At 43.2% G+C, this 27734-nt stretch overlaps 2 protein-coding genes and 1 long non-coding RNA gene across 6 annotated transcripts in view; 2 read left to right on the forward strand and 1 right to left on the reverse strand.

Moving 5' to 3' along the window:
* The window catches only part of LEMD3 (LEM domain containing 3), a 50982-nt gene extending 44157 nt beyond the window's left edge, over positions 1-6825 (forward strand). Inside the window, exons 11-13 of one of the 2 annotated variants that reach the window (XM_009463255.2) lie at positions 4449-4554; positions 4658-4736; positions 4994-6825. In XM_009463255.2, coding sequence (XP_009461530.2) covers positions 4449-4554; positions 4658-4736; positions 4994-5157 — 349 coding nt within the window. In that variant the 3' untranslated portion in view covers positions 5158-6825. Of the gene's footprint in view, positions 1-4448; positions 4555-4657; positions 4737-4993 lie in introns of those variants that run through there. The other variant, XR_015706216.1, reaches the window with a different exon arrangement.
* Positions 27-9756, reverse strand: LOC148054552 (uncharacterized). Of its 2 annotated transcripts, XR_015706217.1 has the most exons (5): positions 9585-9756; positions 9117-9165; positions 7390-7500; positions 7243-7287; positions 27-2681 (listed from the first exon to the last, which is right to left on the reverse strand). It is a non-coding gene; the product is annotated as an uncharacterized LOC148054552 (long non-coding RNA). The 2 variants fall into 2 exon arrangements; XR_015706218.1 differs by lacking the exon at positions 27-2681 and having other exon boundaries at positions 7167-7500; positions 8993-9165.
* MSRB3 (methionine sulfoxide reductase B3) overlaps positions 8134-27734 on the forward strand; it is an 87023-nt gene continuing 67422 nt past the window's right edge. Inside the window, exon 1 of one of the 2 annotated variants that reach the window (XM_087764057.1) lies at positions 8134-8437. The gene's annotated coding sequence lies outside the window, so the exon portion shown is untranslated. The remainder of the gene's footprint in view (positions 8438-27734) is intronic. The other variant, XM_087764056.1, reaches the window with a different exon arrangement.

Genomic DNA, 27734 nt, shown 5'->3' on the forward strand with positions numbered 1-27734 from the left:
AAGTAAAACCAGTTATCTATCTGTATTTCTGTATTCTTTTGGAAGGGTCCATTTCTTTCCTCTGAGAGGGGTTTGTAAGAAGTGAGTAAACATGAATAGCTTAAAAGAAACAAATGGGTTGTACAAAAAATCTTCCTATTAACATCTACGAGAAGACATAAATAATCTTACTGTCTTGTCTTCTGTCCTTCATTGCTTTGCTTTGTGTCTTTGGGTCAGTTCTTGAAGAGTGTGGCATCTAGTCAAACTACTTGGAGCAAGGACTGATCTTTCTCCATTAATTAAGTGTTCAATTATATCAGCTGACAGGGGAGACTCATGTTGCCTAACAACAGACTGTAAGTTTCTGAAGGATTGTTAAGTATTCTGGGGTATTTAGACTGTTACAGAGCTTGCACAGTTTGCATTTAAAAGGTTGAATTTAAATAATTTATTACTTTATGGCAGTGTGACTCCCTAGTTTTGAAGAAAATGGATTTTTGTAGTGGGAAAGTTTTTAAACAAATTAGTGCAGAGTACTGGCTTCTAATGCTCAGATATAATTCTAAAGTATGTACTGTGTATGAATAAGCAATGAGCCTTGTTTCATGTGCCAAGAGTTAAGGAAGAGTAATTAATTAATTTTTTCAGTCTTTTAAGGCTTCATCCACTATCCTGTTATCTCCCCATTGGCTGTAGACTAGATCATGTTAGGAGTTGGGGACTAACATATGGGTTATGCCAGCTAATCCTTGCTAATCTTTGAAACCTGGTTTGTCCAGTGCAAAGAGATACAGGGACTTCAGTAACTCCTCTGAAGTAATTTATTCCCTGATGTGATTATATAAGGGAAAAATGAAAATGCTATACTGTCTTACAGAGTAAAAGTGAGATGCTAATTAGGACTGAGGAATATGAGAAGTTGAGTGGAAAATAAAAGCTGTTGATTAGAACAGGGCATAACAGGAAGTAGGAGGGGACACCAGGGCATGGACACAAGTGATTGCAAAGTTTGGGTGTATTTCTTCAGCTCTGTTTCACTTCTGTTTCTAGCCACACTTAATTACTTTACCTCCTTGCCTTATTAATTGGAAAGCTGTTAGCCAATTTAGCTGAGGACAGTGTTACCCCTAGCATAGAGAAGTACTCTAAAGGTTTTCTCAATGGCTTTAAGACTTAATGACTGTTGTGGGCAGAGCCCCCAGCTGTGGCTTCTTTCATAACTTTCTGGCTGCAGTAGGGTGAGCAAGACTGAAATTATAGACATTGTTGTTGAGGCAAATTGATCCTTCTGTAGGAGGATGAAATAAAAGATGAGATTTGCTGAGCATTTTGGGTGAGATCAACATCCTTATTGTCCTTGCTACAAAGGAGACTTCATGAGCTATATTGGTTAGTCTGAGTAGTACTGAAATAAATCCATTCCTGAAGCTTCACTGTAATATTTATTGGTATGCTGTATTCCGTTACTTTCTTGTTTCAAAATGTTAGCTGTTCAAAATGTCTGCTGTTAATGGAGCTAGTAACTGACATGTTCTTTTTGTCAGAACAGTCTCCCTTTATAGGCTATATCTTTGCTGTAAACTTCAGTGTTTTTAGTACTGACCCAGTCTATACCCAGCAAGTGCATTAAAAAAAAAAAAATATAGATGAGGAGTTGTTCTCTTTTGACACTTCTTTAGTGTCTACGTCTAGTCAGCTGTTTTGAACAGTGCACCTTCTAATACGTTCACTTGTTGTAAACCCTTTGGATGTTGAACTACCTCTCTTACTGGACTGCTGAATTATAGTTGCAGTGGGATACTTCATCCAATTCCATATTGCATGCCCCAGCCCATTCCTCTTCTGTGAGCTGTCTTGCAGAGACTGCTGCTTAATGAAGTACTTTTTATCACACCCTTGGAGTAATCTTAACAAAAACCCAAACAAACAAAACAAGCAAAAAAAAAAACCAAAACAAACCCTCAGTGCAAGACAAACTACTTTATTCAACTGCTTGTGTCAAAAGAGAAAGGAGGTTTATGTTCTTGTCCCAGATCTGAGATGAATGCCTTCACTGACCACCTGAAACACAGAATGTATGTGACAAAAACACAGAGTGTATGTGATTAGATTGGCAAATACTGTTTTGACATTTGCCATGGGTGCAAAGTATGTTTAACAAAGTTTTTAGCTGCTCTTTAAGTCAGGCTATTGTATACTAACAATAAATGACTAAGTACTTTTCAACAATATGCCCATAGCTGGTAAAAGCAGCCATCCGTAACAGAGGTCTTTTCTCTTGACCTGAGAATCATCTGGGGAATATACCAGTTAATTTGTATTTATCAATGCTAACAGAGTAAATAATTGTCTTTCTACTGCCAAAAGTCAGAAGACTTATCTGGATATTGTGAACCCTCAGACCACAGCAGCAGACTTAAACTTGGCTGAACATTCTAGGCATTTACTATGCCAGACACAAACCTGTTTCTTTAAAAAATATCAGTCTAAGCATCATTTGGATAAGCCTGTTTCTGCATCTACCACTAAGTAAAAAGAATGGTTCATAAAGCATGGGTAGCGTTCCTGTGAGACTCATTGACGGCTAATGGAACATACATGTGCAGGATCATGGAAGGGCAAGTCATTTTTCTTGGGAGCATATTTCATTATGGGAAATCCAAATTAGTTGATAACTCATGATGTTTCATGTCCCAGGTCTGCAAAACACAAAAAGACTAGACTGAGAATGCACTCCTGCTTGATTTGCAAACAGGAAATGAGCACTTGGGAGTAATGCAGTGACTTCAGTATTTGGGAGGAATGCACAGCAGAAGGGATGATTGCCTGCTCTTAACAATATGATTCCTTCTTATGGTCGCTGGCTTTCTGCTGATGACAGCATGCTTCTCAAGAAAATCTGGACTTGAGTCCTGGGCTGGAAGGGAATGCACCGAAGCCAGGATTTCATAGAATCATAGAATAGTTTGGGTTGGAGGGGACCTTTAATGGTCCTGGCTTTTGCAACTTGGAGTTACTTTATTTCCCTAACATCCTGAGCACAGCATATTATTTAGAAAATACTGTTGTTTACACTGTTAGAGAAGGGGAAGGAGACTTGTATATTCCCTTAATTTTTGAGCTATCTAGTGAAAACACTTTTTTTTTTTCTTCCAACCTGAGTAGGGTGCATCTCCTAATTTTTGCAGGGTTTCAAATTGTAGGTGTTTTCCACTGGAAAGTCTCTCTCCCAATAGAACCTTCATTTGGATCTTCTCTGTACCCTTGTGTCCCTCTCCCACTTCTGTTTGCTTGTTTATATATGATCTGCCTGTGTAATGGGCATCAACTGGAACGTCTGATCCTCTAACCAATCCAGGTCAAATGACAGAAACAAATCTGACATTCCATGTTGCCAGAGTCCCTCAAGTGTTGTGTTGGTGTCCTGCTCGACAGATTTAAGTAACATCCCTGACCAATTAACTTCCCTATGTACATTCCATCCCCTGCCACATTTTTTTTCATGAATAAGGAGGAAGGTAGATCAAATATTTCAAGAATTTTGGCCTTATGTAGAGAAAACTCTTTAAAAACACCCAAAGCTCTTGATAGTATTATTGAAAGAGCAAGTTCATTGTGTTTTGTGTAAAGACTATTCAGGCAGGCTTAAAGGTGTATTAAGGCCATTGAAATTCTTTTCCCCTCTGCTTAGATTTATTTTAATAGGACCAGACAGTTCCTGCAGTACCTTCACAAAAAAATCCCACAGCCTTCTGTCTTCTCTAATGATGTACCTAAAGATTGATTAGTCTTGACAATAAAATATTTTTTGTGAAAAGCCCTCCAAATTGCAATCTGATTTTAATAACTTCTATTTCTGGATCTAGATTGGCATGTTTGATCAGTACCCTATGGGACGAATGCAATTTGATGCTTTGTTTGGGATGGTGAATAGCTATTTCAGTGATGAACAGCGTCTAAATAGCTAAAAAGCTCCTTCGGCCTGCTGAAGCCTGACACATAATGTTGCTTTTGTGGCTGCTGGTAGAGGCGATACAGTAAAGGGGCAGAGAGGCCTTCTTTACGCTGTTGTCTTCCCCTGCTCTTCTTCCACAGCAGTAGGAGCAGCCTAGGAGTGGCCTTGTCCTTGGAACAACAGCCAGCCCATCCGAGCAGGTGTGGGAAGATGAGTTTATGACTGCTTGCAGTTTCAGACAGGAAGGTGATGGCAGGCTGCTGGAAGGGGAGGACAACCCCCCCCAAAATACAGATTATTCCTTTTGATTCTTAGGGTTGAATTTTCTAAAGTGGATCGTAGGACCCAATTTACTGAATATTTCATAGCTGAAGTACTGAATCTGTCCCAAAGGCATTTAACAGAAAATGATGTTGGGTTACAGAGAAACCAGACTCAGTGGGGAAGGATGAGATTGTTGTGAATCTTTAAAAAATGATGTGCTTAATTAAATCTTTCATTATTTGCATAGGGAAATAGGTGATCACTGGCATCTAGCAATTCAAGAAGCAATCTTGGAGAAATGCAGTGATAATGATGGAATTGTTCATATTGCTGTTGACAAAAATTCACGTGAGGTGAGTGTGTTTCCAGTAACATCTAAATGCTTTGTTTATCCTCATCTGTTGGACTTAAAAAAAACCAAACAAACAAAACAACCCCCTCTCTTTCTTAATGCAGGGTTGTGTATATGTCAAGTGTCTCTCTCCAGAGTATGCTGGAAAGGCTTTCAAGGCATTACATGGCTCTTGGTTTGATGGTAAGGAATGGGGGTTTATAACAAAATGTGGGTAGGAATGACAGAAGATGGGTGCAGCTGGAGTTCTTTTAGGTGGTGAAATGTTTTGTATCTAAAGTATTGAGCTGTAACAAAAACTGGATCTTTTTAGTAGTCATCACCTATAAACTAATTTCAGTGTAATGGGGGTGTGTGTGCGTGTGTGTATTATGTCCTGAAGCAAAATGTAATAATACTGAACTAGAAGGTTTCTCTTTTCCTATTTCTTTGCCTCATAGGAAAGCTGGTAACGGTAAAATACCTGCGACTAGATCGGTATCATCATCGTTTTCCCCAGGCTCTTACTTGTAACACTCCACTGAAGCCATCAAACAAACACATGAACTCTATGTCACACCTGCGTCTTCGGACAGGCACAACTAATTCTCAGGGAAGTCCCTGAGAAGACTTCCTACAACTGCTAGGACTGTTACTTGCAACAGGAATGTTCCTGTTTGGCTGCCGTCTTCCTTTTTTAGTGCTTTTTGTATGTAATACTTTAATGAATTAAATAAAAGTTTGAACGTTCCAGAATCTTGTTTCCAAAGGGACTTAGCAATGAGGCAGTAATACTGAGCTGACAAAAAAGAAAAAAAATTGCTTCAGGAAGTTTTCTGGGGCTATAGTAAACCAATGCATTTAAGTTTTGCATGAGGAATACCGAATTCATTATACATTTGCAGATGTGGTGACTGTATTTTTGCACCAAGAAGTGTTTTTGATAATACAAAAGCATGGAGAAAAGACGACTTCCTGTATTTCCATAGTTTCCTGTGAAATAATCTTGTGGGTATTTTGTAACAAACAACCTACAGTTCCTGATGGTGAATAAGGTAAAAAAAAATTTCTTTTTCAGTCAATATTAGGTTTTTTTGTTGCTGTATAAGAATCTTTTTCTGCAGCTAGGGTATGGGGAAGTTAATCTGGCATTAGTGGTTGCATATAAGTGTGAGGGAAATCGAACCGAATGCGGATGTACTAGGTTTTGTATATAAATGTAAATGCTGGTGGTGGCAAAAATGGTTGTGTTCTGTGAGGATGTCTGCATTGAAGCAGTGAATAAGCTTCCTATTTTATTCAAAACCTAATGTTTTATATGGTTTTGGCTGTACCATGACAAGAGGCCAAATACCTTAAAGTGTTAGATACAGGTTAAATATCTTTTATAGGTTTTATATTAAAATACCGGACTATGATTTTGTGTGAAAGGTCTGATACCAATTGTAATGAATTCAAATTTGTGAGCAATAAAGAAGCAATTGGCAGATATTGGAAAAATGTTTTGTGAAAAGCAGTATTTATTATTACAATTGCCAGGGCTGTGACAAAATACCATTGGGTTAAGTGACTTTCCCAATACATTATAACTTGTTTTAATGGACCAGTTACCTGTTAAAATTTTAAAAGGTACATACTTCCTTGCAACAATTTTGGCTGATGTGAACTAGAAGTACAGCTGACAGTAAATCTTGTGATTCCAAGCTTGTAAATTTACTAACATTTACCTGGAAGTACAAAATTGTTGCTTGAGAAGCTTAGTTGCAAATCTAAGATTATTGGCTTTACTAATCCCCACTCCTACAACAATTTTTATCTAATTATCCAGCTGAATATCCTGTAGGAGGTGAGACTGGAAGCACACCAGTCCCACAAATTTTACTGAAACTCACTTTACTTTGTAGATATGATGGATTTGCAGCATGAACTTGCACAAATAATGCACGTTTTTCTTATGGTGAAGTAAACATGATGCACACTATTCTGCAACAGAAAATCCTATTGTGCCTTACCTTTGTGCTTTTGTGGGCACCATGTTTATTATTGGAGAGTTTGTTAACCGAAAAATTTTAAATCCTCAGTTTTATGTCTCAGATGCTAATGAATGAGTATATATAATATATAATCAGCCATGCAGAATTCTACTTGCCAAGGACAAGTACATATTTTTGATGGGTAAGTAGATTGTGCCAGGTCTGGTAGATTTTGATGAGTTTTACTATATACATATATGTATATGTATAATATACATGTATATGTATTATATATATGTATATAAACTAATTTTGTTGTATTTGATGTGCATCGTAGTGATTTGTTAACCCGACCTTAGTGACCCCATCTTGTGACCTGTTGCAAGAGTGAATGTAAAAATAGTTGTGGCATTTTAAAAGGTCGCCTTGATGCAAATGCATCTATCTTGCTTCTAAAATATATTTCTTGTAAACACTGTACATTTTATTATTGTAATATGTACTATTATGCAGCTTATTTTACCTTAAACTGTTAAGTTGACCAATATCCCTTCCTGCAAGACAGATGGGAATGTGTATAATACCTGAACATTTGAGAAAAATCAGATGTTTGTTGTAATTTGTCACCCTGTCCTGTAACAAAAAAAAAAAAAAAAAAAAAACAACAACCCACAAACAAAAAAAACCAAAACAAACTCGAATTAAAGGTTTATTAGGGGTTTTTATATGTGTCTCACCTTCTAGATATTTGGATGTCTCTTCGATTTGAATACTTCTTTCATCTGGGGGGTGAGGGGGGAGATTAATTCATCATAGCAACCTTACTTTTAAAGCCAGTTAGCATTTGAAGCTGAACAGGTGCTACTGTGAGCTGAAGTACGCACCTGAGCTTCACTTAAATCTCTGTCAGCTTGAAATTTGTCCGGATTTCGTACGTGGGGAGTGCAGAGGCATTACCTTGACTCCTAAGTCCAGGGGAAGCCACAGCGTCTGACCTGTTAAATGACAGAGGTGAAGAGTCTTAGCCTTGTTTCAGCTTATTTCTTGCATTTTGAGATGGCAAGAGTCCTTAAAGGGATTTTGTTAGACCAACAGAAAACATAGGCTTTTTTTCCTGTCATTATGTTTATACTATGCTGCTTTAAAATTTGTTTTAGTGATGATTTGTATTGAAGGGTTGTGGGGATGCAAGTCCATTATTTACATGTGTTTGGCCAGCTCACTTTTAGCTCATCCCTGTGGAAGGGGAGTGGGAGGAGGGAGAATTTCGCTGTAATTCTGTCCCCGTTCCCCCCCCTTTTTTTTTTCTCCTCCTTTGAAGGTCGGTATTAAGAGCTGTCTTAGTTCCGCTGCCTGTGATCAAGTCCATCGGTCGCTCGGTTTCTGGCCGCAAGCGGGAGCCGTGGGCCGGAGCCAGGCCGGTCCCCCCGCCCGGCGCCGCGCAGGTAGGCCAGGGCCGCGGCGGGGCTCTGCGCCCCGCTCTCCCCCCGTCCCAACAGCGAGAAGATGATTTTTAAGAAGGCGCAGGGCTGCTCGGTGGGCCTTTCCCGAGCGCACCCTTGACGTTAAAGGGCAGCGAGCTGCGGGCCTGCTGCGGCGGCGGGACGGGACGGGACGGGACGGGACGGGACGGGAGGCCGGCCCTCCCCGCGGCTGCCGGGGCGCAGGCCGCCCCCCTGCAGCGGCCGCCTCCCGGCTCTCCCCGGCCGCGCCGGGCGGGTGTCTCCCCGGCTCTATGTTCATATTTGGCGTTGGCCGCCGGTGCCCAGGAATTTCCCGTCATGCTCCCCGGGCGGCGGGCCCGTCACTGCCATCCCGGGGGGCGGGGGGCCGGGGCCGCTCGCTCCCTCGGGCCTCTCCTCATGCGCGCTGCGCCGCCGCCGCTCCTCTCCGCGCTCTGCCTGGCGCTGGCGGCCGCCGCAGGAGCCGCAGGTAGGAGCCGCGCCGCCGCGGCGGGCAACCGGCCCTCCGCCTCCCCGTCGGCCCCTCGCCGCCGCGCCGCGGGGAGGGCGGGCTGGGGGCTGCGGCGGGGGCGAGGCTCCGGAGGAGCGGCCCCGGCGGCGCAGGGGGGGCCGGGCCGCACCTGCTGGGGCTGCGGCGGGCGAGGAGCGGGTCGCCGCTGAGGGGGGGGGATCCCCGGGCCGGGCCGGCGGCGGAGAGCGGGGGGGCTGGGGTCGGGGCTGCGGTCGATCCCCGCTTCACGGAGCGAGCCCCTGACGGGGTTTGCCCTCCCTCTGGCGTCCCGGTGGCCGCCGCAGCGGCGGAACGCCGGGACACGGCGCGCAGACCCCCGGCCCCGGGCGTCCCTTGCTGCAGCCGCTGCTTCTGACTCAGAAACGAGGTAAATAGTTTCTGGGAGGTACAGCAAAATAGTTGGCTTGGTGAAGCAGCGCCTGACCGAGCGCGTAGTTGGTTCATTTCTGCTGCGGTCGCCTGCCCGGTAAATTGTGCTTCGTTGGTCAAAAAAGGAGCTTAAACCTCGCATACGCTTTCAGAATCCGGTCGTATTTTTCGAAGGGAGCTCAGCGTGCTCGCTCACTGGGTTTGTTTTTGCGTTGCGTTACTGACAAATAGAGTTGATGCAAAGAACAGAGTGTAATTTGTTTCTTACTGTCTCCTTTCCGAGTTAATGTAGCTGGACTTGGTGCGTCTTGATATTCCTGGAAATAGAAATGAGACTCAGTTAAGCTTCCTGTAATATTTGACAGGTTTGCTATAAATGCTGGCTTTTCTGCTTGAGCTGAAATTCCAGTCATCGTCCCCTTAGACTGTCTGAAGGCGCAGTGATCTTAAATAGGGATAACCGTGTATTAAAAATACCAAATCTAACGATGGATATCTACAGATAAGGCTAGATGCCTACTGTTATCTAGCGATAAACGTCAGATCTCTGTACAGAGTGCTGACCTTAAACACAGCTTTTGGGAAAGTATAGAGCCTTATATTATATATGTCATGCTTTTAGTTCTTTCTCTTTTAAGCTTCCCGTTGTTACTATTAAAATGGGTCTGAAATTGTGCTCTCTTGAAAGATAGATGTCAAGATGAGACACCTGCAATAGGCAGATACTTCACCTTACCGATACGGCTTGTTTATGGCATGCGGTCCGTCTATGGAAGAGCCAGCTCCACTCCCGCTATGGCACAGTGCCATTCATCTGAATCCAGCATTTAATGCTTAGAATTTGTCCTGTTTATGTTCTTGCCCTCGCCGGATTGACACAAGTGCTTGCCGTCTTATTTGCTGACGATTCCCAGCTTTTTAAGCGCTGCTGCATGCCTTTGCAGTTCGTCACGATTCCTTGTCTGCCAAATTTGGTTGGTAACAGTGCCCTTTAAGTCTGATTCTGGAAGTAGTTTCCATGTGGCTTGTCATCTTAATCAGACGTTTGCTCATAGTTTCTAAAAGAATAGCCTGCCTTGCTGTAGACATGGCTTATTTTAGAACAGTATTTCTTAATTGTCTTTTAAAATTTATGTAGGGAATTAAATATGGTGAATAGCTTAACCAGAGTTACTAAATAATCCTAGAATTCTGAGATGAAAGAAGATTTTTTTTTTTTAAATAAAGTTCTGCATTGATTTCTCAAAACCACTAAAGTTAGTGGAGTTAAGCCATATATAGTTCAGTCCAGAATGCGGTTGCTTGGTCCTTTTCCTGTCTGACGTTCCTTGCATCTTTATAATACACATTTGAAAAGATCTTTTAGGAGGAAAAAAGAATTCTGTTCTTCCCTCAAAAGCACAATCTTTAAAAATAGTGCCTTTGTACATGGGGTAATGTTTCTATATTCAGTAGCAAAGCCATATAAAGCAATTGATCCTAGATAAAAATAAAATCTTTTGACTGAATGACCTTGCTTATTTTTCCAAGTGGTGGTGATTATATGCTCTCATAAGGATTTGGTTAATACAGATTTTTGTGTTTGTGCATACCATAAGAATTCCTTAGAGCTGTTCAATAAGGGAAACTTGCATATGAGGAAGATGTTTGGTCCTTTGCCCTGATATTTATGAAGGTATGGGAGGATCTTGTTTACCTACTCATGTTCTGTCAGCTTTGTAATATGATACTTGTTTCTGTATCATTGGAGGTCCAGCCCATTTATTACATTAGAAATGCTAGAAAATGAGATTTCACTTTTAGGTGGATTGTTAAAGGTTCCTTTCTTATTTATTTTAAAAGATGGGGGAGCAGGAGGGAGAAGGGGGAGAGAAGAGATCGCTCTGTTAAGGATTTAATCTTCTCAGCCAGAAGGTTAAGAAGTCTGCCTGTCTGCATCTGACTGGCATCACTACAAGGCAGCGATGCAGTAAAGCCATCCAATTTTGAGATAGCTCTGTTGAGCTGCATAATTCAAGTGAGTGTGTCCTCATTACGGAGCAACTTTTAAGCTACATGCAACATTGTGTGAATCATAGGTAGGGAATATGACCCTCTTTTCCCCTTTCTATTCTTTTTCCATTAAAAGCTGCAGTTTTGGCAGCACCAAGGCTATGAACTTAAGCTGTGGAGGCTTTAGCTGATGGGAAAGTGGGATAAACTATCGGCCTAATTATAGCTTGGTTTAGCCCTGATTTGTTTAAGGGTTCCTTTAGCCAAAAGACCCGCAGAAAAATGGACCCTCAAATTCCTGGTGTATTTATGACAGTGTGTTTAGGAATTACTGTAGAATAAAGTCAAGTATGGATTTATCTTTCTCTGAGTAACTCTGAAGTTGGTATGCTTATTTTGGAACAGACTCCAAGGCTAGATGGAAATAGGGTGTTTCTTGCTCTGGAATAATCGTGTCCATACATGGAGTTATTTAGAGGCTACTTCTCTACGCGAGCCAGAGGTCTCTAAAACATAACAACAAAAAAACCTGCCAGCTTTTGGGGCATTTTTATTCAGTGTCTTATAGTGTAAGAAGTGGCTCCAGGTTAACTTTCCCTTCCCTTCCCTCACTCTTGTCGCTTCTGTAGGATTATATTATTATCTTTTCGGATACTTCATTTGCCTCAGAAGGATCTTACATTCTCAGTAAACTATTAATATGTACCAGCTAAAAAAAAAAAGCACAAAACTAAAGATTTAAGTCCTCTTCCGTAGAAATTTGTGAATGTATAACCAACTAGCAGTGTTTTAAAAGCAGTTTCCAACCAACCGCTTAAGAAAAGGAAGGGAGCATGTATTGCATCATTAACCTCTACCAGAAGATGAAGAATGTCATTCTGGGTTTTAACGGGCATTTTTGTGTCCTTAATCTCTGAAGATGGCGATCCTTATGTTTTGTTTGAAAGCAGGGTAGAAGAATTCTTTGGGAACCCTATTTATGGTGAAGTAATTGGAAATTACAATTTATCTGCTTAGCTCCAGCCTTCTGGTTCTCATTTAGCAACCTCAATTCCAATAGCATTATCTGAAAACCACACAATCTAGCAACTGGTACTGGGAATAAAGAGGCTTTTCTCAGTAAGGACTTAAGACCTGAGGAATTGAATGATACTAGCCCAAAACAGGCAAGAACAATGCTTAAACTTACAAGGTGCTAACATGATTTTGCTGTCTTCGCAGACTTATGTTATAGTTTAGCATTGTTTTGTAATATGATTAATTGCATAAGTACTTCTTTATTTAGGCTGAGCGGTGGAAATGATCTTTCCAGTAAGTTTTGCATTTAAATGTGATTCAGCTTTTGAGCGTGGCACAGACAGACTCTAAGGATGGGAGTTCTGCCGCGCTCCCCAGTTCGCTCTTTCTTTTCAGTAGCATCTGAACGTCGGGATTAATGATTTATTTGAAATGTGGGCCGCAGTTTAGCAAAACGTACATAGCGTGCTAACGCATTGTTTTGCTGAGAAGTGTTACCACATCCAAGAATGGCATTTGGAAGTATTTCCCCAGGAGTCTCTTTAACTCTGTGTTCTTCCGAACAGGGACAATGCCTTTGCGTTTCACCTGATGGAAAACAAATCCCTGCTACCAGGGAATAACAATAGCGCTGATGGAAAGTAGCTGCCAAATGCCACCGCTTTCACTCCAACCGCACAATGAAAATGGAAAAAAAAAAAAATCGACACAAGGAACCTTAGCAGCTTCCTGGGGAAGTGATCTGTGCCAGTCGTCGCCAAAAGAAAACTGCCCAGAAAGTGTTCGGTCTGGCTGAGGGATTGCCCTGTTCTTGTTCCTCCCTGTTTCCCCCTGTGTGGTTCTCGGGGGGAAATCCGCAGGCCAGGCTGCGCCTCCTGCGGCACGCACAGAGCCTGCAGGTGATTTTCACCACTTTGAGGACCTGCGCGGTGGGTTGGCTGGGGCGAGAGCCACAGGGATGTCCTTTTCAGTGCATGCAGCAGGTGTGTGACAGCATAGTTGAGTCTGGCCTTGGGTTTCCTGCAGCTGGTTCAAGAGCAAGCGTTGTTTTGGTGTAAAGTTACTGTACTTGCTCAAATTGCTCAAAAATGGTTAACTTTGTACAAGCAGGCTTTGCCACCTGGGTCAGATTGTCACTATCCTGCTGCTGGGAGGAAGCTTGGGATTAAACATAAGACCAATGCAGATTCCTCCTTGTGTATCCTGATAACGAGCAGTCACGGCTAACAACCAGTTCAAGTCGAATTTGTACTAGTGTGAGTGATCCCGCAGTGCACTGATCCAGTTTTAATGATGCTGAAACCAAGGCTAGCAGATCAGATTGGTTAGGCTTCTGCTCCTTCACACCAATGGCGCTGTCAGTAGCCACAGCACGAGTTTGAGGGAGTGAAGGGAGTAAGACAGGAACAGACACATGGGCTGCCAGCTCGGGGACAGGCAGAAAAGTTGAGGTGGATCAGCCAACTGTGTGACGTTAAAGCCCCGAGATGCAAATTCAGAAACTCCACAAATAAAGTGATTTGAGTTTTCTATAGCTTTATCATCTCTCCTGTTGAATGGCTGCGGAAAAAGAAAATCAACCCTGTTGGTCAAAGCCTTAGTATTTAACTGCTTGCTGTGGGAACTGTACTTTTAGACTTTATCCTCATTTTTTCCTGTTTTTTTTCAGCATTAGAATCAGTGTTTCATTAGGCCTTTTGTATATACAGTGGAAAAATACTCTGTGCTGACAGCATACCTTTTAACATCTCTTTTCATAAGAGAAACCAAATTGTCTGTGTACATATTTGTTCTGTGTGCTCTTGCTTTTACTTGAAAGCAAGCACATGTAAGGGACAAGATCTCTGCCAACTTGTGTAGCAAATCGGTGGCTCCCTTGGGAAGAGACCTGCCGGACGCTGCTGGTTTCTAATCTTCTACAGAACCTGGCATCCCTCATCCAAAATGACAAGGCGGCTTTGCTACTTGCCTCTGAACTTGAGGGAGGTGCTGGATTGCACCAGACTGTTTTAGCAGTTGTTGAACCATGCTGGGAAGGATTACAACAGATACTTTGCAAGACCCTGAGACTCTGCCCGTGAAATCCTTTAAAATGTGAAATACGGTAGCTGTCTGGGGGAAAACAAGCCTTTTTTGTTGCTCTGTTACATATGAATTCCAGAGTAGTACATTTTTATCTAACGACAGTCAAATAGTAACTATGGCAGTAATATAGACAGTGTAACAGCTGAGTGATGTAATGCTATTTAAGACAAGATGCAGGTTTTCAGAGCATTATCCCATCTCCACAATCACTCTTGTAGACTAAACAAACCAAGTTCTTAAAAATTTTTTGCAGGGATTTGGTTTTCTGAACCACTCTTTTTTTTATTTCTCCTCTGGCCTTTGCTCAAGTGTCTCTGTCCTACCCCCCAACCAGCAGGGTGTTCCAGTTGATACCTCACTGCTGCTGAGGAGAGCAGATTTCCCCCCCAGCCCCTGCTATTATCTGTTATGCTTCTGTTTTTAATAAACTCCAGATTGTCATTTCCCTTTTTTTTTTTTTTTTTTTTAAATAGTTTCAGACAGTTGGCTCAATTTACTATCACTGTAACCTTGACATCCTTTTCTGCAGTACTGCTGCTGGTCTGGTATTCTTCCTTTTGGTTTTGTGTATTTGAGGATTTCTTTTAAAGTCCAAATGTGGTTCTTTGTACTTAGCTGTAAATAATTTCATCGTACTGATTTTTGACTATTTCTTCAACTTATTAAGACCATCTTGAGTTCCGCTCAGCTCTTTAGAGTGCTTCATACTCCTTGCAGGTTGGTGTCTCTGCAGTTTTGGTAAGACTACGTGCTGGGTTTTGACCCTTGTTTGTAGGAGAAGTGTTGAATGAGGGTGTTTTTTCAAGCAGCTCTGCGCCCGTGTTATAGGACCTTGATCCAAAAGGAAGGTGCTTTTCCAGTTCGTTCTGTCAAAAAGTATTTTATATTTGAGGTCTGTTGGATTTACTGCTTTCCTCCTGCCTGTAGAACAGAAGGAAAGTACGTTGGTTGATGGGGTTAGATTTTGTCAAGTCCATCTTGGCAGCGTATTGCTCTCTAATTTTTGCCTATTTATGGATTGTTCATTAATTTGTTTCAAAGCTTTCTGGGTGCTGAAGGTAGGCTTATGGCCACGTAGTTCACCAATCGCTCTTTTCTCCCTTTTTAAAGATCGACATTGTCAGCTTACTCCTGAGCTTTTGGAAAGGCAAAAGCCTTTCAAAAATCCTCCAAGGTGCTTGCTCTTTTCTGAACGATTGCCCCAGCTTGTTTCCCAAACACTGTAGGATAAATTTCCTAACCTGTCAGAGGAGGAAGAGCAACCTCAGACAAAGGTTGCAGACACACAAGATAGCTCCATCATCCGGGAATATAGTGATTCAACATTAGCGTGCCTCATTTCTGATAGTCAGTCTCATATTTATCCAGCTAAAGTACCTGACGTGAGTTCCTAAGAGTGAGAAGGAAAGCTTGATAGATTTTGATAAGGTGCTGTCTCAAAAAAAAAAAAAAAAAAAATGCAGCTTCAGCAGCTTCGTTGACAAGACAGTTCATTACAGATCCCGGTGACTGTCATGCTCCACTGACGATCTGTGTGCAGAGGAAGGTCTGTGCAACAGGTTTCAACAGTTTGAACTTAGTCACTGCAGCTACTTCAGGTGATTAACTCTGTTGTTTCTCAAAAAAAAAAAATCCCTCAACTATACTGCCATGGAAGGTCATCTGGGCAGTCAGCCTATTTCCAACCTGATAATCTGTTCTGTGTGTTGCTTTCTTTGTATTGGGTTACAAATAGTGAAATTTTCAGATGGGCTGAACTGATTATAGCTTATGGTTTATTAATTTTCTTACTTGTTTTGCCTAGCAACTACCTAAAATTTCCAAACATCTAGGTAAGTTCTGTCTGTGAATATCTATTTAAGTACACGTATAAATGTAAGAGAATGAGAATCTTTCTGTACCTACATGCCAATGCTATAAAAATAACATACCAAACAAATATATCGGAATTCTAACCAGTAATTATTGTTTCAAAAAACCTTAAGGTGGACATAGAGCTGGTACATCCTTTGTCATTTTATTTTGATAAGGGGTGCTGAAGGCCTGCACGCTCGGCACTGAGGTGCGCTGAAGCGAACCACGGGAAGGGAATGGTCCTGTGCTGGGGACTGCGGGTGCCGTGGGGGCACGGCTGAGTCGCTGGGGGATTTCTGATGTGTTCGTGAGAGTGGTGTGAAATGTCAGGACCAAGAGGGACTCCCGATGTTTTAATTGTAGGATTTCCTTTTTTGGAGCGCGAGTCCAAGTAGGACAGAAACCAACTGTGTTTTGGGGCAAGGCTTAATGAAGCTCCTGACAGCAGGCTTGGGCAAGAGGGGGCTGCCTGCGGGTGCTGCGCCGCTGCCTCTGCTGAAGGAAGTGGAACAGATGTCACTGTTAAGAACAGATTATGCAAAGAAAACACCCAAATTTAGCTTTGAATACTGATCCAGATGGGAAGCTGAACTACAAAGTCTTGAGGCTCGCAAAAGGCTGAGGGAAGAGGAGGACGAACGTGGCAGCTGCGTCGTCTCCCCCTGTGACCCTCCAAACGAGAGGGGCTGAGCCGAGCGGGGTGCCTACCCAGCCGCACGGGCACCGTCAGGCCTGGCGTGTGCTGCTGGGGGGCTCACGGCCGAGGCTGCGTGAGCTGACCCTCCAATAACTCCAATATTAGCCCGGTCGTATGCTCACTCTAACACAGCAGGAGAAAGTATTTCTATTTTTTCCCAAAGGTAAGTACTTTTCGCTGTGCAGAAAAGTTTTGCATGGTTACTGTTGGCTGCAAGTCCAGCTGGCAGGTATAGGATGAGTATTTTCGTCTGTTGAATGCATTTAGGGCTGGGAAATGTAGAATGAAAAAAATGTAAGGTTTAATAAATATTTTCAGTCATTTTTAAAAGAGGTGGAAGAGACACCTTCGCATTCTGCACACGAGAGGGAGAATTAAAGAGAAGGGAAATAATCAAAACAGGTTTTAAAGTAATATATTTAGCTAGAATTAATACTACTTTGGTTCATGAATTGAAAAATAGCTTCAGGATGCCTAGAGGTGCAGATGCTTGTGCTGCACATCCAGTGTAAATATATTTAGCTAATTAAAAAAAAATAAAATGCTATGTTTGTGCATTTTTAAGCTGCACTGGAATGCAAATCAGAATTCAGCCCACACAGATTCCAAGTAACATTTTTCATTGAAAAAAAGTTTAGCTTTTAGACATTTTCTCTTGTAAGAAGAAAAAAGAGTCCTGAATAAATGTTTTTATCCCTGTAATTACCTAAATACAGGGAGATGTACATATAATCCTGGTTATTAAAATGGTGGCAGAAAATTTTGTGTAAAGCTATATATTTTTTGCTAATCAACATACTTAATGATAACCTAACCAAGTGAAGATTTGTTTTAAGAAAATGGTGTTACATAAATTTAAATAAAAGTATTTGTTAAATTAATACACCTTGGGCAGTGGTTTAAAATCAAATAATCTTTATATTTGAATCAAATGTATTGCTATTAGGATAGAAATAGTTTTCTTTGCCCTCTCACTTTTCAGTCATTGATGTTCATTATTAACTCATCTGATAATACTGTGAGTTCAAAGAAGATTTAAAGATAAATACTCTTTCCTTATTTGCTCTAGTGTCTTCTCACTGCTATTCATAAAAATAAAAGTACATCTCTGATTAGGGAAGACTTATGAATTTCTGTTTTACTTGATGGAATTTTATTTTGGTATGGATTAGATGTTCTTTTTTTTCAACTGTATAAAGATTCTTTGGTTTTAAGGTGGTTAATGTTGCTATTGCAGTGTATGAGCCTTTCGTTTTTGTGCAGTATCAGAATTTCTTCATGCTATCATTTTTTTAAACTATTTTTGGATAAAAGGCTGAAGTTTTCTTGTATATTCATAAGGCTGCTCTACATACCATGATGACCCAATCTGTGTGATCAAAGATACATTTTTAAAGAGTGCTTTTATTCTGTTGACATATGCATAGACTTCTGTGTGCTGAGGATGTTATTTGAAGGATGTTGCTTGAAGGAAAACTCATGAGACTGTGTAATATCTAATTTTATGAAAGGGAGATGGCTCCTCTCTGTGGCGGTGAGCGGTATTGGTTTTTAGAGAAAGCCACGTAGAAAATTTCCATGTAAGGGAGACTGCTGGGGAGACATTGGCAGCTATGTCTTTAATTCGAAATGCTTTTCTAGTAGCTGGGATGATAAAAAGAGAAACAACCAACCTGAATTGGTCTGAAATGCGGTTATGCTAGCTAACGGAGAGATCATAACTAAATTTTACAAACCCCATGCTTTACTTACAAGCTTTTTTGCAAAATATGAGACGACACAGGTCTGGTTCACAGTCTGATCTAAAAATTCTATTTTCTCATGTAGTAACTTATAAAAGTACAGGGAGATAATTCAGCTTTCAAGTGGTTTGTGCTGAAGAATTGAATGCTGAATGAGATGATACAGGCTGATGTCTGGGTAGGATGTGCATCTGTGTCTCTCTTGCACTACAAGTTTATTTTTCTAGTAGGGTGCGTGGCATTTACAGGCACATTATGTGCATATACATGTAGGTTGATCTTAGCACCAACCACTTTTTCAACTGAAAGAGTTTTAAATATCTTAAAAATCTGCTGGCCCTAGAGGTACTCATTATTTGTTGGCAATTTCCTATATACACTGTAATAACCCCATGCATTGAGGATGCTTTAGTTTGCTGCTGTGGCACAGAGCGTTGTTTCTTTGGGGTTTTTTATTCCCTGATACAGATTTTACTCTGAGAGCTTGTTAAATCAGAGGCCAAAACCATGGCTGAAATCACAGCTGCTTCTAGCTCTGATGTGTTCAGGGACCTTGTCTCCTTCAGTGGACTAGGAAGTGTCATTTCTACATTTCCTTACAGTGCCTTGTAAAACAGGGTTATCAAATTAAACTCATCTGCGATGTTTCAGAATTCAGCTTCTCCGTGCAGCAGAAGCAGCAGCTTCCTTCGCACCTCCTGCACCGCAGCCCGTCGGCGCTGCGCCGGACAGGAGCGCACGCACAGCAAACCACTGCAGGGCTGGTTGTCACTCGTCTCATTTTAGGAATGAGTGAGAAGATGCTCTTCCGAAAAGAGTGTGGTTTTTGATGTTTAAGGTTGGAAGTCCTGTTAAGTCATACCAGTTTGCAGCTGGAGGCTTTATTTTATGAGATATTGTACCTAAGAGAGACGGATCGTATCACGTATCTTTTGTGTATCATTACCCAGGCAAATAAGCTTTGTAAGCTGAGGAAGGAGTTCGCTGAATTATGGAGCACTGTGTAACACAGTTTAAAAGAATTCCAATTCCAAATGGTGTATTTGTTTAATATTCAAAATTAGTGTGTTTTTGTTTTTTTTTTTCTCTGAGAAGTTAAAACTATTATGAAGTTGTTTTGGAAAAGCAGAATAGAAATTCTCGTTGAATGGCTTCCGTTCACTGCCAAAGAAGAAAGTTGTGTTTCACGTTTTGGTAAATGATGCATAGGATTTATCCTGAATTAAAAATAGAGAGAATAGAAAGCTTATTAGCGCTGCTGTGTTGGTAAGCTTTACAAGGCAAATATTGGTGGAGAGGGAAAGCATACCTACTCAAATTGACCTGATAGTAAAAATAAGTATCATGTCTTCAGTGCTAGGGTACCTCTTGGATAGCTCCATCCACATCAGTAACCCAGAAGTTTTTCAACTATTTTTTCTTTTTCTGTTAGCGCTGCAAATGAATTCTTTATTGGTGAGCAACGCGAAAAGCTTTCAGGCTTGCCAGTAGGAATTGTTAAATTAAAAGGTTATTTCCAGAACACTTGTATCTCATCATCTGAGCACCAGAAGCAATTAAATCTTTACCACTGTGCTGGAGAGGACTGCCTGGAATGGAAAAGATTAGATATTTTTCAAGATGTTGAAAGGATCATGATTCTCAGAAAAGACCCATTTAAGAATAGTTTATGACTGTTGTAGTTATAAACTCACTGCCGTAAAAGGAATGGGCTGTATATTGGCAGGCTACCAAGTCTGGGAAAACGAAAGTGCCGCTCAGCGCTATTTCAGTGCATCAGACCTGGGAGGAGCAGGAATGGACAGGGGGAAAATCCCAGCTGACCTATATTTACTCTCCTTTGGGAAGCATTGCCAGTCATAACTGTTGGGAAGCAATCTGCAAATGACAGATGTGTGAGCGCTTGCAAGGCTCGGAGACTCGCTGGCTTCTGCCCTTAGCCAGGGATCCTCTTTCGTCCCAGGCTTTGGGGACTCCTTACTTGTCCGGTCTCTTCCTCTCCTTGGGGTCTCTCCGCTTTTTCTTGTCTCTTTGCAATTCTGCTTTTCCCATTTCATCTGTTGCCCACAAGGCTTGCAGTGCCTTGTCTCTACGCTAATGAAATCTCTTTCCATTTACACCCCTCCCTAAAGACCAAGCCAGAGTCCCTTGAGCAAGGACCCTCTTAACTTTTGTATTACTTAAAGGAGAATTAATTAACTCCCCCCTCCCCTTGCACTCAGTGTAGCACGGATGTCCTCTTCATCCCCACTGTAAGAGGCCATGTCCCTTGGCTGTTCAGAGGGGACCAGCACCACTGCCTTGCTCTGTGCAAATGTTAAGTAGTAAAATAAGGAGAATTCAGCCCCGCAGCTCATTCCTCCATGGGAGCAGTTGCAGAACAGGGGAGCACTAATGTGCTTTTCCCCTTCTCGCTTTTCTTCAAAAAAAACCTTTGTTTTGACTATCCTCTCCAGTCTCAGGCCTTTTTAATTTGGCCCCTGGACACACCTCTGGGCTTTAGTTACACCAGCATACCAGCCTCTTTGTTGCCAAACTGGTTTTTCAGTAGCTGGAGAGGGGAGCCGTGCAGTGGCCAGTTCAGCATACAAAAAGGGGATCCTGTAAGGGATTGTGAGCTTCCCATCTTTGGCAGCTGATGCTAGAGAGAATGTTAGCTCAATTTGGTAATTAAATGAAGATTAAATACAGCTCTGTGTTCTCTGCTCAGGTGTAGTGTTTTCCTTTTATAAGTATAAATCACTTTTCTATTCTGGATAACCATGCTAATATAAATGCAAGCTCAGAGACACACGGAGTCTTACCTCCTAACAGCATATTTTTTTCTCAACCATTGAAATCAGTGAAATTATCCTGATTGTGCACAAAGGTTTCAGTATCTGGTTTATTTTCCCAGATTTAACGGTTATTTTATTGGAAAGATAATCGGTTTAGCCTGCACGATAATCTAAAATCTGTTGTGGGAATCTCATCTCTATTAGATGGAGAAGTAAAGTCTGGATAATAAAGCTTGGATTAAAGGCTGCGCTCCTAAAAAGATCTCTGATTCACTTCGGTGGGAAACTTCTACGCAGCCTAAGGACGGAATACGGAGGGTGGTTAGCCCCTGGGGCTTCGCTTGTCGCTGTGTATCGCAGAGGGGGAGCTGGGGTGAGCAAGTTCCCTCTGTAGGGACAGCAGTGCTTCCATGCTGTCTGATCCTTCCTCATCTTCTTTTCCTGCTTTCTTCTATTTCTTTGTCTGACCTCAACTGTTAGACTTTTCTTCTTCCTCCTCTACTCCAGCTGTTAAAATGACGAATATAGAAGATACAGCTACTGAAGCTTCCCAGCTAGCATATGAGAAAGATACCTCAGTAGCCTTAATAGACTGGGCCATATTGCCCCATTTTGCTTGAGAGAGGCACTGTGGGGAAACCGAGGGCCTGGGGAGGGCCTCCTGCGCCCCGCAAGCTTGAGCGGCTGCGGTGCGTGCCGTGCCGTGCTCCCGGGCAGGCGTGTGCCCACCTCCAGCCCTGCTCGCTCTGCAGGTGCAGGGACAACTGCTATGCTTTCCATTGTGAGACATTAAATATACTCCTTGGTTAAGCACTTTTCTCTCCCTCCACAAAAGATCATTCCTTTAAGTAAGGCCCATTAAAACAGCTGTAGCTGGATCTGTCAGTATCCTAGAGCAAGTGTCATCCAAAGTGATACTTAGAAATCTCTTATGTGTTAAGACTGTGTTCTGTATTGCAGAAAGGTGTATATTTTAGGTTTGAGTTTCTATGATAAATATGCTTAGTTGCTATGGGAAGGGCTTAAAAACAAAATCCAGCATAAGAGAATATGTAAAATTCAAGAAAGCAAAAAGGTTTGGAACTTCATTTTTTAGGCTCCTTTCTTATAGCAGTACTAACTTCAAGTTTAAAGTTTGATGTTTCCTGGTTTTCCACTCAAATATTATGAGGTATGGCAGTAATTACCTCCTTTATCAGGGCACAACATAAACTTCCTAAAAGTAGACTGGGTTGCCATTCAGTTTGCACATTCCAGCACACACAGCTATGGAGAACATGCTTTAATTGAGAGTGTTAAAAGTGAAGTGGGAATTCAGGTCTAATACTTCTGATTTCTGTGGCTGTAATTGAGAAGCTAGTATTGTATGGGGGGGAGGGGAAGTATATGCAGGCAAGCATGCAAGTTAAATGCTACAGTACTTTTGTAGGCCTGTAAGGCTAACACAATTAGTTTCTTTTAAAATGTCTTTTAAAAATCTCTTCAAAAAGCCTTTGAGAAGCTTATATTTATCTTTATGAAGTTTTGCTGCATGTTGTTAGCTGTTAATGATTCAAGTATTCTACTCTCATCAGACAGTGAGCTTTTGCAAGGTATTTTAATAGCAAATCACAAACTTGTGAAGACACCTTGTTTGCGTTATCAATGGATATACAAGCACATGAAAATTCAGAGCCTAAGATCTCTCTTTAAAGCTGAATTTCCAAAGGTTCTGTCAATTACCTTTACAATTCTGTGCTGAATGCTTCAAATACAGTACAATGCATTGAAGCATGCAGTTGTCTAAAAATATAATTACAAAGCACAACTGCATATTCACAGGATGTGTGGGGTTTTGAGGGCTGAAGGCTGCCGCCTCATTGTTCTAGCAGGCTGTTGGGAGGCCAGGGCAGAAGGGATGGGTAGCCCAGGCAGTGAGGTGTACGTGTGTGAGGAGAATACTTGGTGCGCTGCAAAGTGTGCTAGTTTCAGGATCAGAGATGTTCTTGGATCGGAAGGGGGAAGCGGAACTCTTCCCTTCTCTAATAAATAACCAGCGGTCCTCATCCCCCTGCTGAAAAGTTTTCCTGTGCTCCAGTCGCCTGCCACAGCTGGCAGCTCGGTGATGGTTATTGGATCAGACCCCATTAAACAGCTCCTTATAACCTAAGACATTTACTGCAAACAGTAAAGTCCCTAAAATCTACCAAGTGCAATGCAGGGAGCAGGAGGGACCAAGGGCTTCGGCGTTAGCAGAGGATGTGTTGAGGGAAGATGACTAGGGAGTAAATAACTGTTTAGACACAGAAATCCATGATATACTGACATACTTGCTCATGTGGTTCTCTCTAGGCTGCACTTTTTGTTCCTGCAATGCCCAGTGGTTGCTCTGTTCTGTCTGCTCAGTCTGACTGGCAGCAGCTTTAGGTGAGCAAAAGCCAAATAAAAAAGTATCCAAATGCTAAGGCTGGAATAAATGTATATATATTAAATATTCCACTAAGCTTTATCAGTGAAACATTTGGTTACAGTTTGCTTTATGTCAAAATAAATAAATAAATGAAACCTTTGCAAAACAACTGTTTGAAATTATTGCTGGACTGGAGAAGCTTAACAAAACAAACAGTAATTAAAATTAAACTGTTAATGTAACACTTGCGTATAGAAGACTCACAGGCTTTTACTGTCTTCTAACTTCTGGTTGTTTGGGTTTCTCCAGGATGGCAATAGTTTTGCTCTTTTGCTTTTTCCAGTGACATAGAAATTCCTGACATAAGAGTCTGGCTCTCTGGCTAGTGTGTACCTATCTCTAATTGTTTCCTGCCCTCCAAACGGGGCCAGAGACTTGGGGGGTGGGGGAGGGAAATTGGAAAAAATGTAGAAGCCTCACACAATATTAAGGTCTCATTATTGGGGCAAGGAAAAAACCGATTGTTCCCTTAAGAATTTGTGTTATTTCTTAATTTACTGGTAAAGCGCTAAAACTTCACATTTTTCTTGAGAGCTGGGATTCTCACAGAATTTTAGGAATTTTGAACCCGAGTTGTCAGGAAAATCACTGAATATGGAAAAACTTAAAAACCAGTAGTGTTATCAGCTCCTGAGACCCTTGATGTTTTCCTTCCAGCTCTTAAAAGCAAGATGTGATAATATCAGAATTGAATCTCTAAAGTTGTCCCTCCCCTAAAGAAATTTCTCTAGTTGCCAACAGAGGTTGAGAAAACATAACCTGAGTACGTACAAAGTTCTTAATTTCTAAAGGACAAATTTGACAGACCCCCTACATGACTTTTTAACAAATCATGTTTATTTTGGGGCCGAACTTGTGATTTCTTGTGGCAATACTCCAGCATATGTCAATATCAGGATATCAGCATCCTAGAAGGAATGCTTTCCTGGAGTTACAATGTGTATCATCCCAGCGAAAGGCTCCTGAAGCCCACCTAAGGACATAGTTACTGCTGTATTTGCATGATCTGTAAGATTTAGAAGCTGTCTCTGAGCATAGTGTCTGTATTTCGTGAGCCAGGCAGGTGAAAGCTCTGTGCTGTGCTAGGTTAAAGGGTGAAGGGCAGTGAAGGGGGGCTCCAAGAGGTCTGGTGACACTGGGGGACAACTGTAGAGGAGCCAGTGGCGTCCTGGGTGTTGCAGGCAGTGCAACAAGCAGCACGCGTTCAAAAAAAAAAACAAACCAAACAAACCAAAACCCAAAACAACCCACCAAACAACCACCCCCCAAAAAACACAGATCACAACAACGACAAAAAGTAGTGTATAAAAGCATCTTCCCCTTCCCTGGACTGTGAGCTTTGCACTGAGCTCTTCATGGAGCATCTATCCCACCAGAAAAGTGGCATGTTGCAGTGCCATAATAAAGACGCGCACGGGGTGAAAAGTCTGCGTGGTGGGAGTGCAACGCTGCGGTACTCGCCGTGGTGAGTGAGTAGGTTACCATCCTTCTCTGACAGCCTGTTCTCTGTACCTGTGGAATCAGGGTGTGGAGCACCTCCAAACCGAATGTGTTAATTGTGATGAGATTGACTTTGCTCTTCTCTTTAGTCATTCTTTACAAGCAGTTCTTAACCTTGGTCTGTAAGCTCCCCGTGGCAGGGGTTTTGTTTGCGTACGTACAGTACCTAGCACCAGGAGGTCCCCTCCTACTTGAAACTACTGGGTGTTGCTGTAACGTACAGAGTAAATAAAAATAGCGATCAAAACGTCAGCAGTAAAAGAAGAAAATATGTTAACTGCAATAAAGTACTTTCATGAACACTCAGTTATATTTTATTGGGCTTTCCGGACTTATATATCTTCCGAATCTTTATGAATACTTGAGACTAAATAACAACATTTTGGTGAACACTGAAATGTTTGACATTTTCAAGAGATCGGGATCTATTTTATAATCCTTGGGGATTTCAGATAATTTCCTTTAAACTGTTTTACACTTGAGGGGGTTATGGTCCCGACAGAGGGGAGCAGGGGAGCGGCGTTGGTCTGGGAGGTCAGTCCGGGACCGGGGAGGAGCGCGGCTGTTGGGCCGAGGGACTGCGCAACGGGCAGGTGACGTGGTGCGTCCCTCCACCTCGGCGCTGTGACGTGGTGCGTCCCTCCACCTCGGCGCTCTGACGTGGTGCGTCCCTTCGCCTCGGCGCTGTGACATGGTGCGTCCCTCCACCTCGGCACTCTGATGTGGTGCATCCCTTCGCCTCGGCGCTGTGACATGGTGCGTCCCTCCACCTCGGCGCTCTGATGTGGTGCGTCCCTCCACCTCGGCGCTCTGACGTGGTGCATCCCTTCGCCTCGGCGCTGTCCTCCTCAGGTGCCCCTGTCTGCCTGCTCTGGGAGGCTCCAGGAAGGCGTTTGAGATCATACAGGCAGGGTCGATAAAGACTCGGCCACGTAGGCATTGGTCTGTCCGTCCGCCCTTTGGCGTGCCCACCTCCAAAGGGGCTGACAGCACCCCCGGTCTGACACGACCGCTCCAGAAGCTCCCGCTGCTGAGGGCTTTGGCGGAGCCGAGCGCCCACGAAGCCCCGCGGGCGGGCCGTGGCCCAGGTGTAATGGCGGCCGGGGCAGCCTCCCGCCAGCCGCCGCCTAACGGCCGGGCCGCGGCGGGGGCCGAGCGGTGCCGGGCCGAGGCCGCCAGGCGGCGCCGCCCTGCGCGGGCGGGGGTCGCCCGGTGCCGCCGCTAGCGGAGCGGGGCTTTGTGCTCCGCCGGGCGGCCGCGCTTCCCGCCGCCGGGGCCCTGACAGCAGCGATGGGCTGCGGGGCCGCGGCCCGGCCCGCCGCGGGGGGGAAGCGGCGCGCTGGGAGCGTGGCTACCTGCGGCCCTTTGGGCTTTCAGCAGCCGGTGGGCTGCGCGGGGGGGGGGGGGGGGGGGTTTAGTCGTCTTGTTAAGCAGCTCTGCAGTCACTCGTGACGGGGACGCGTTCATGTCTGCGTGACGGCTCTCGGGCTGTCCGCCGTGCAGCGCCCGCCTCCCCCCCAGCCCTTGGCCGCCGTTGAGCCGCAGAGGGGTGGTTGGGTTCGGCAGCGGGTTTAGTTCGGAGAAGCCGGAGCTGAGGCACGTCAACGCGAGCCGGTTTCCGCCAGAGAGGCTGCGGGGCGGTTCGGTGGCGCCTGTGGCTGCGTGCCGTCTGCTGCTGCTTCAGGATGAGACCGTGGTCGGCTTCTCCCCGGCTGTCCCCCGGGACAGACCCCTGCTCCGGGCCGTTGCCGGACCCCGCACCCTGCGGCCCTTGTGCTGGGACGCTCAGAAGAGAAAGAGGGCGGCTGGGAGGAGGCTGGGAGCCGTGTCCTGCCGCTCGTTAGCCACCTGGGGCCTAACCCTGCTTCCACCCGCGTCCGTGAGCGGTTCCTTACTGACTCCGGTGGGGGCTGGCTCCGCTCCCCGATGCCACATAACCTTCTGGAGCGAGCCGCCCGATGCCACATAACCTTCTGGAGCGAGCCGCGGCTGTGTATGGCCGGGCCATAAGGCAGCTGCATTTCCTCTTTCCCGTCGTGGGTAAATGAAACAATTAGTATTCATGGATTTAATCCTTCTAAAATATAATCTTGCGACTGCCATCTCTCCGTTTGCTATATTTAAACTGGCCGGAAGATTGTTTAAATATATCTCATGGACAGCTTACAATGCAAATTATTTCCTGCCTTTAAAAAAAAAAGAAATCGTGGTTTTAAGATATCTGGCAAGTTTATTACAATGAAATGTCACGTTCCTCAAACAAGTCATCAAAAGAACAGTTTTTAGCAATGACTGGTTTCCAGCATTCACCATTCAGAAATGTTGCGCAGTGTGATTTTGTTCTATGCAAAATAAAAAGAAAAGCCTGCACGTTTGATCTGCCCGGCATTCGCGGGTGTTCAAAGCGGGATTCTTGCTATCTAGCTGAGGTCCTGAGGTTTCTCCCTTAGTACCTCTGCGCTTTTGACCGCGTAGGTTGCTACCCTGAGTTGCTCTCAGTTGCGTACCTAAAGCAGCCGTCGTGAACGTCCCCCATAAAAATGCCCCCTCCCTCTCACTTGGTAGCACAGAAAGTTGCTTCACTGAAGCCTATGTATTACGTCTCAAAATGTTAAGGGGGAATCAGAAATGGGCTAAACGTAATAAGAAAATTGCATTTAGAATTGTGCTGTCATAAATTGTGGTCTCATAAAATTGTAAGCATTGTTTTTTCTGTGAATGTATCTTAACATTTTTGATGTTTTAATTTGTTCTCATCTTTTTTTTTTCTTTT

The sequence above is a fragment of the Nipponia nippon genome, unplaced genomic scaffold (genome assembly GCF_047370975.1).
Source record: "Nipponia nippon isolate SJK-2023a ecotype South Korea unplaced genomic scaffold, ASM4737097v1 scaffold_3, whole genome shotgun sequence".
In the NCBI taxonomy this organism is placed as follows: Eukaryota; Metazoa; Chordata; class Aves; order Pelecaniformes; family Threskiornithidae; genus Nipponia; species Nipponia nippon.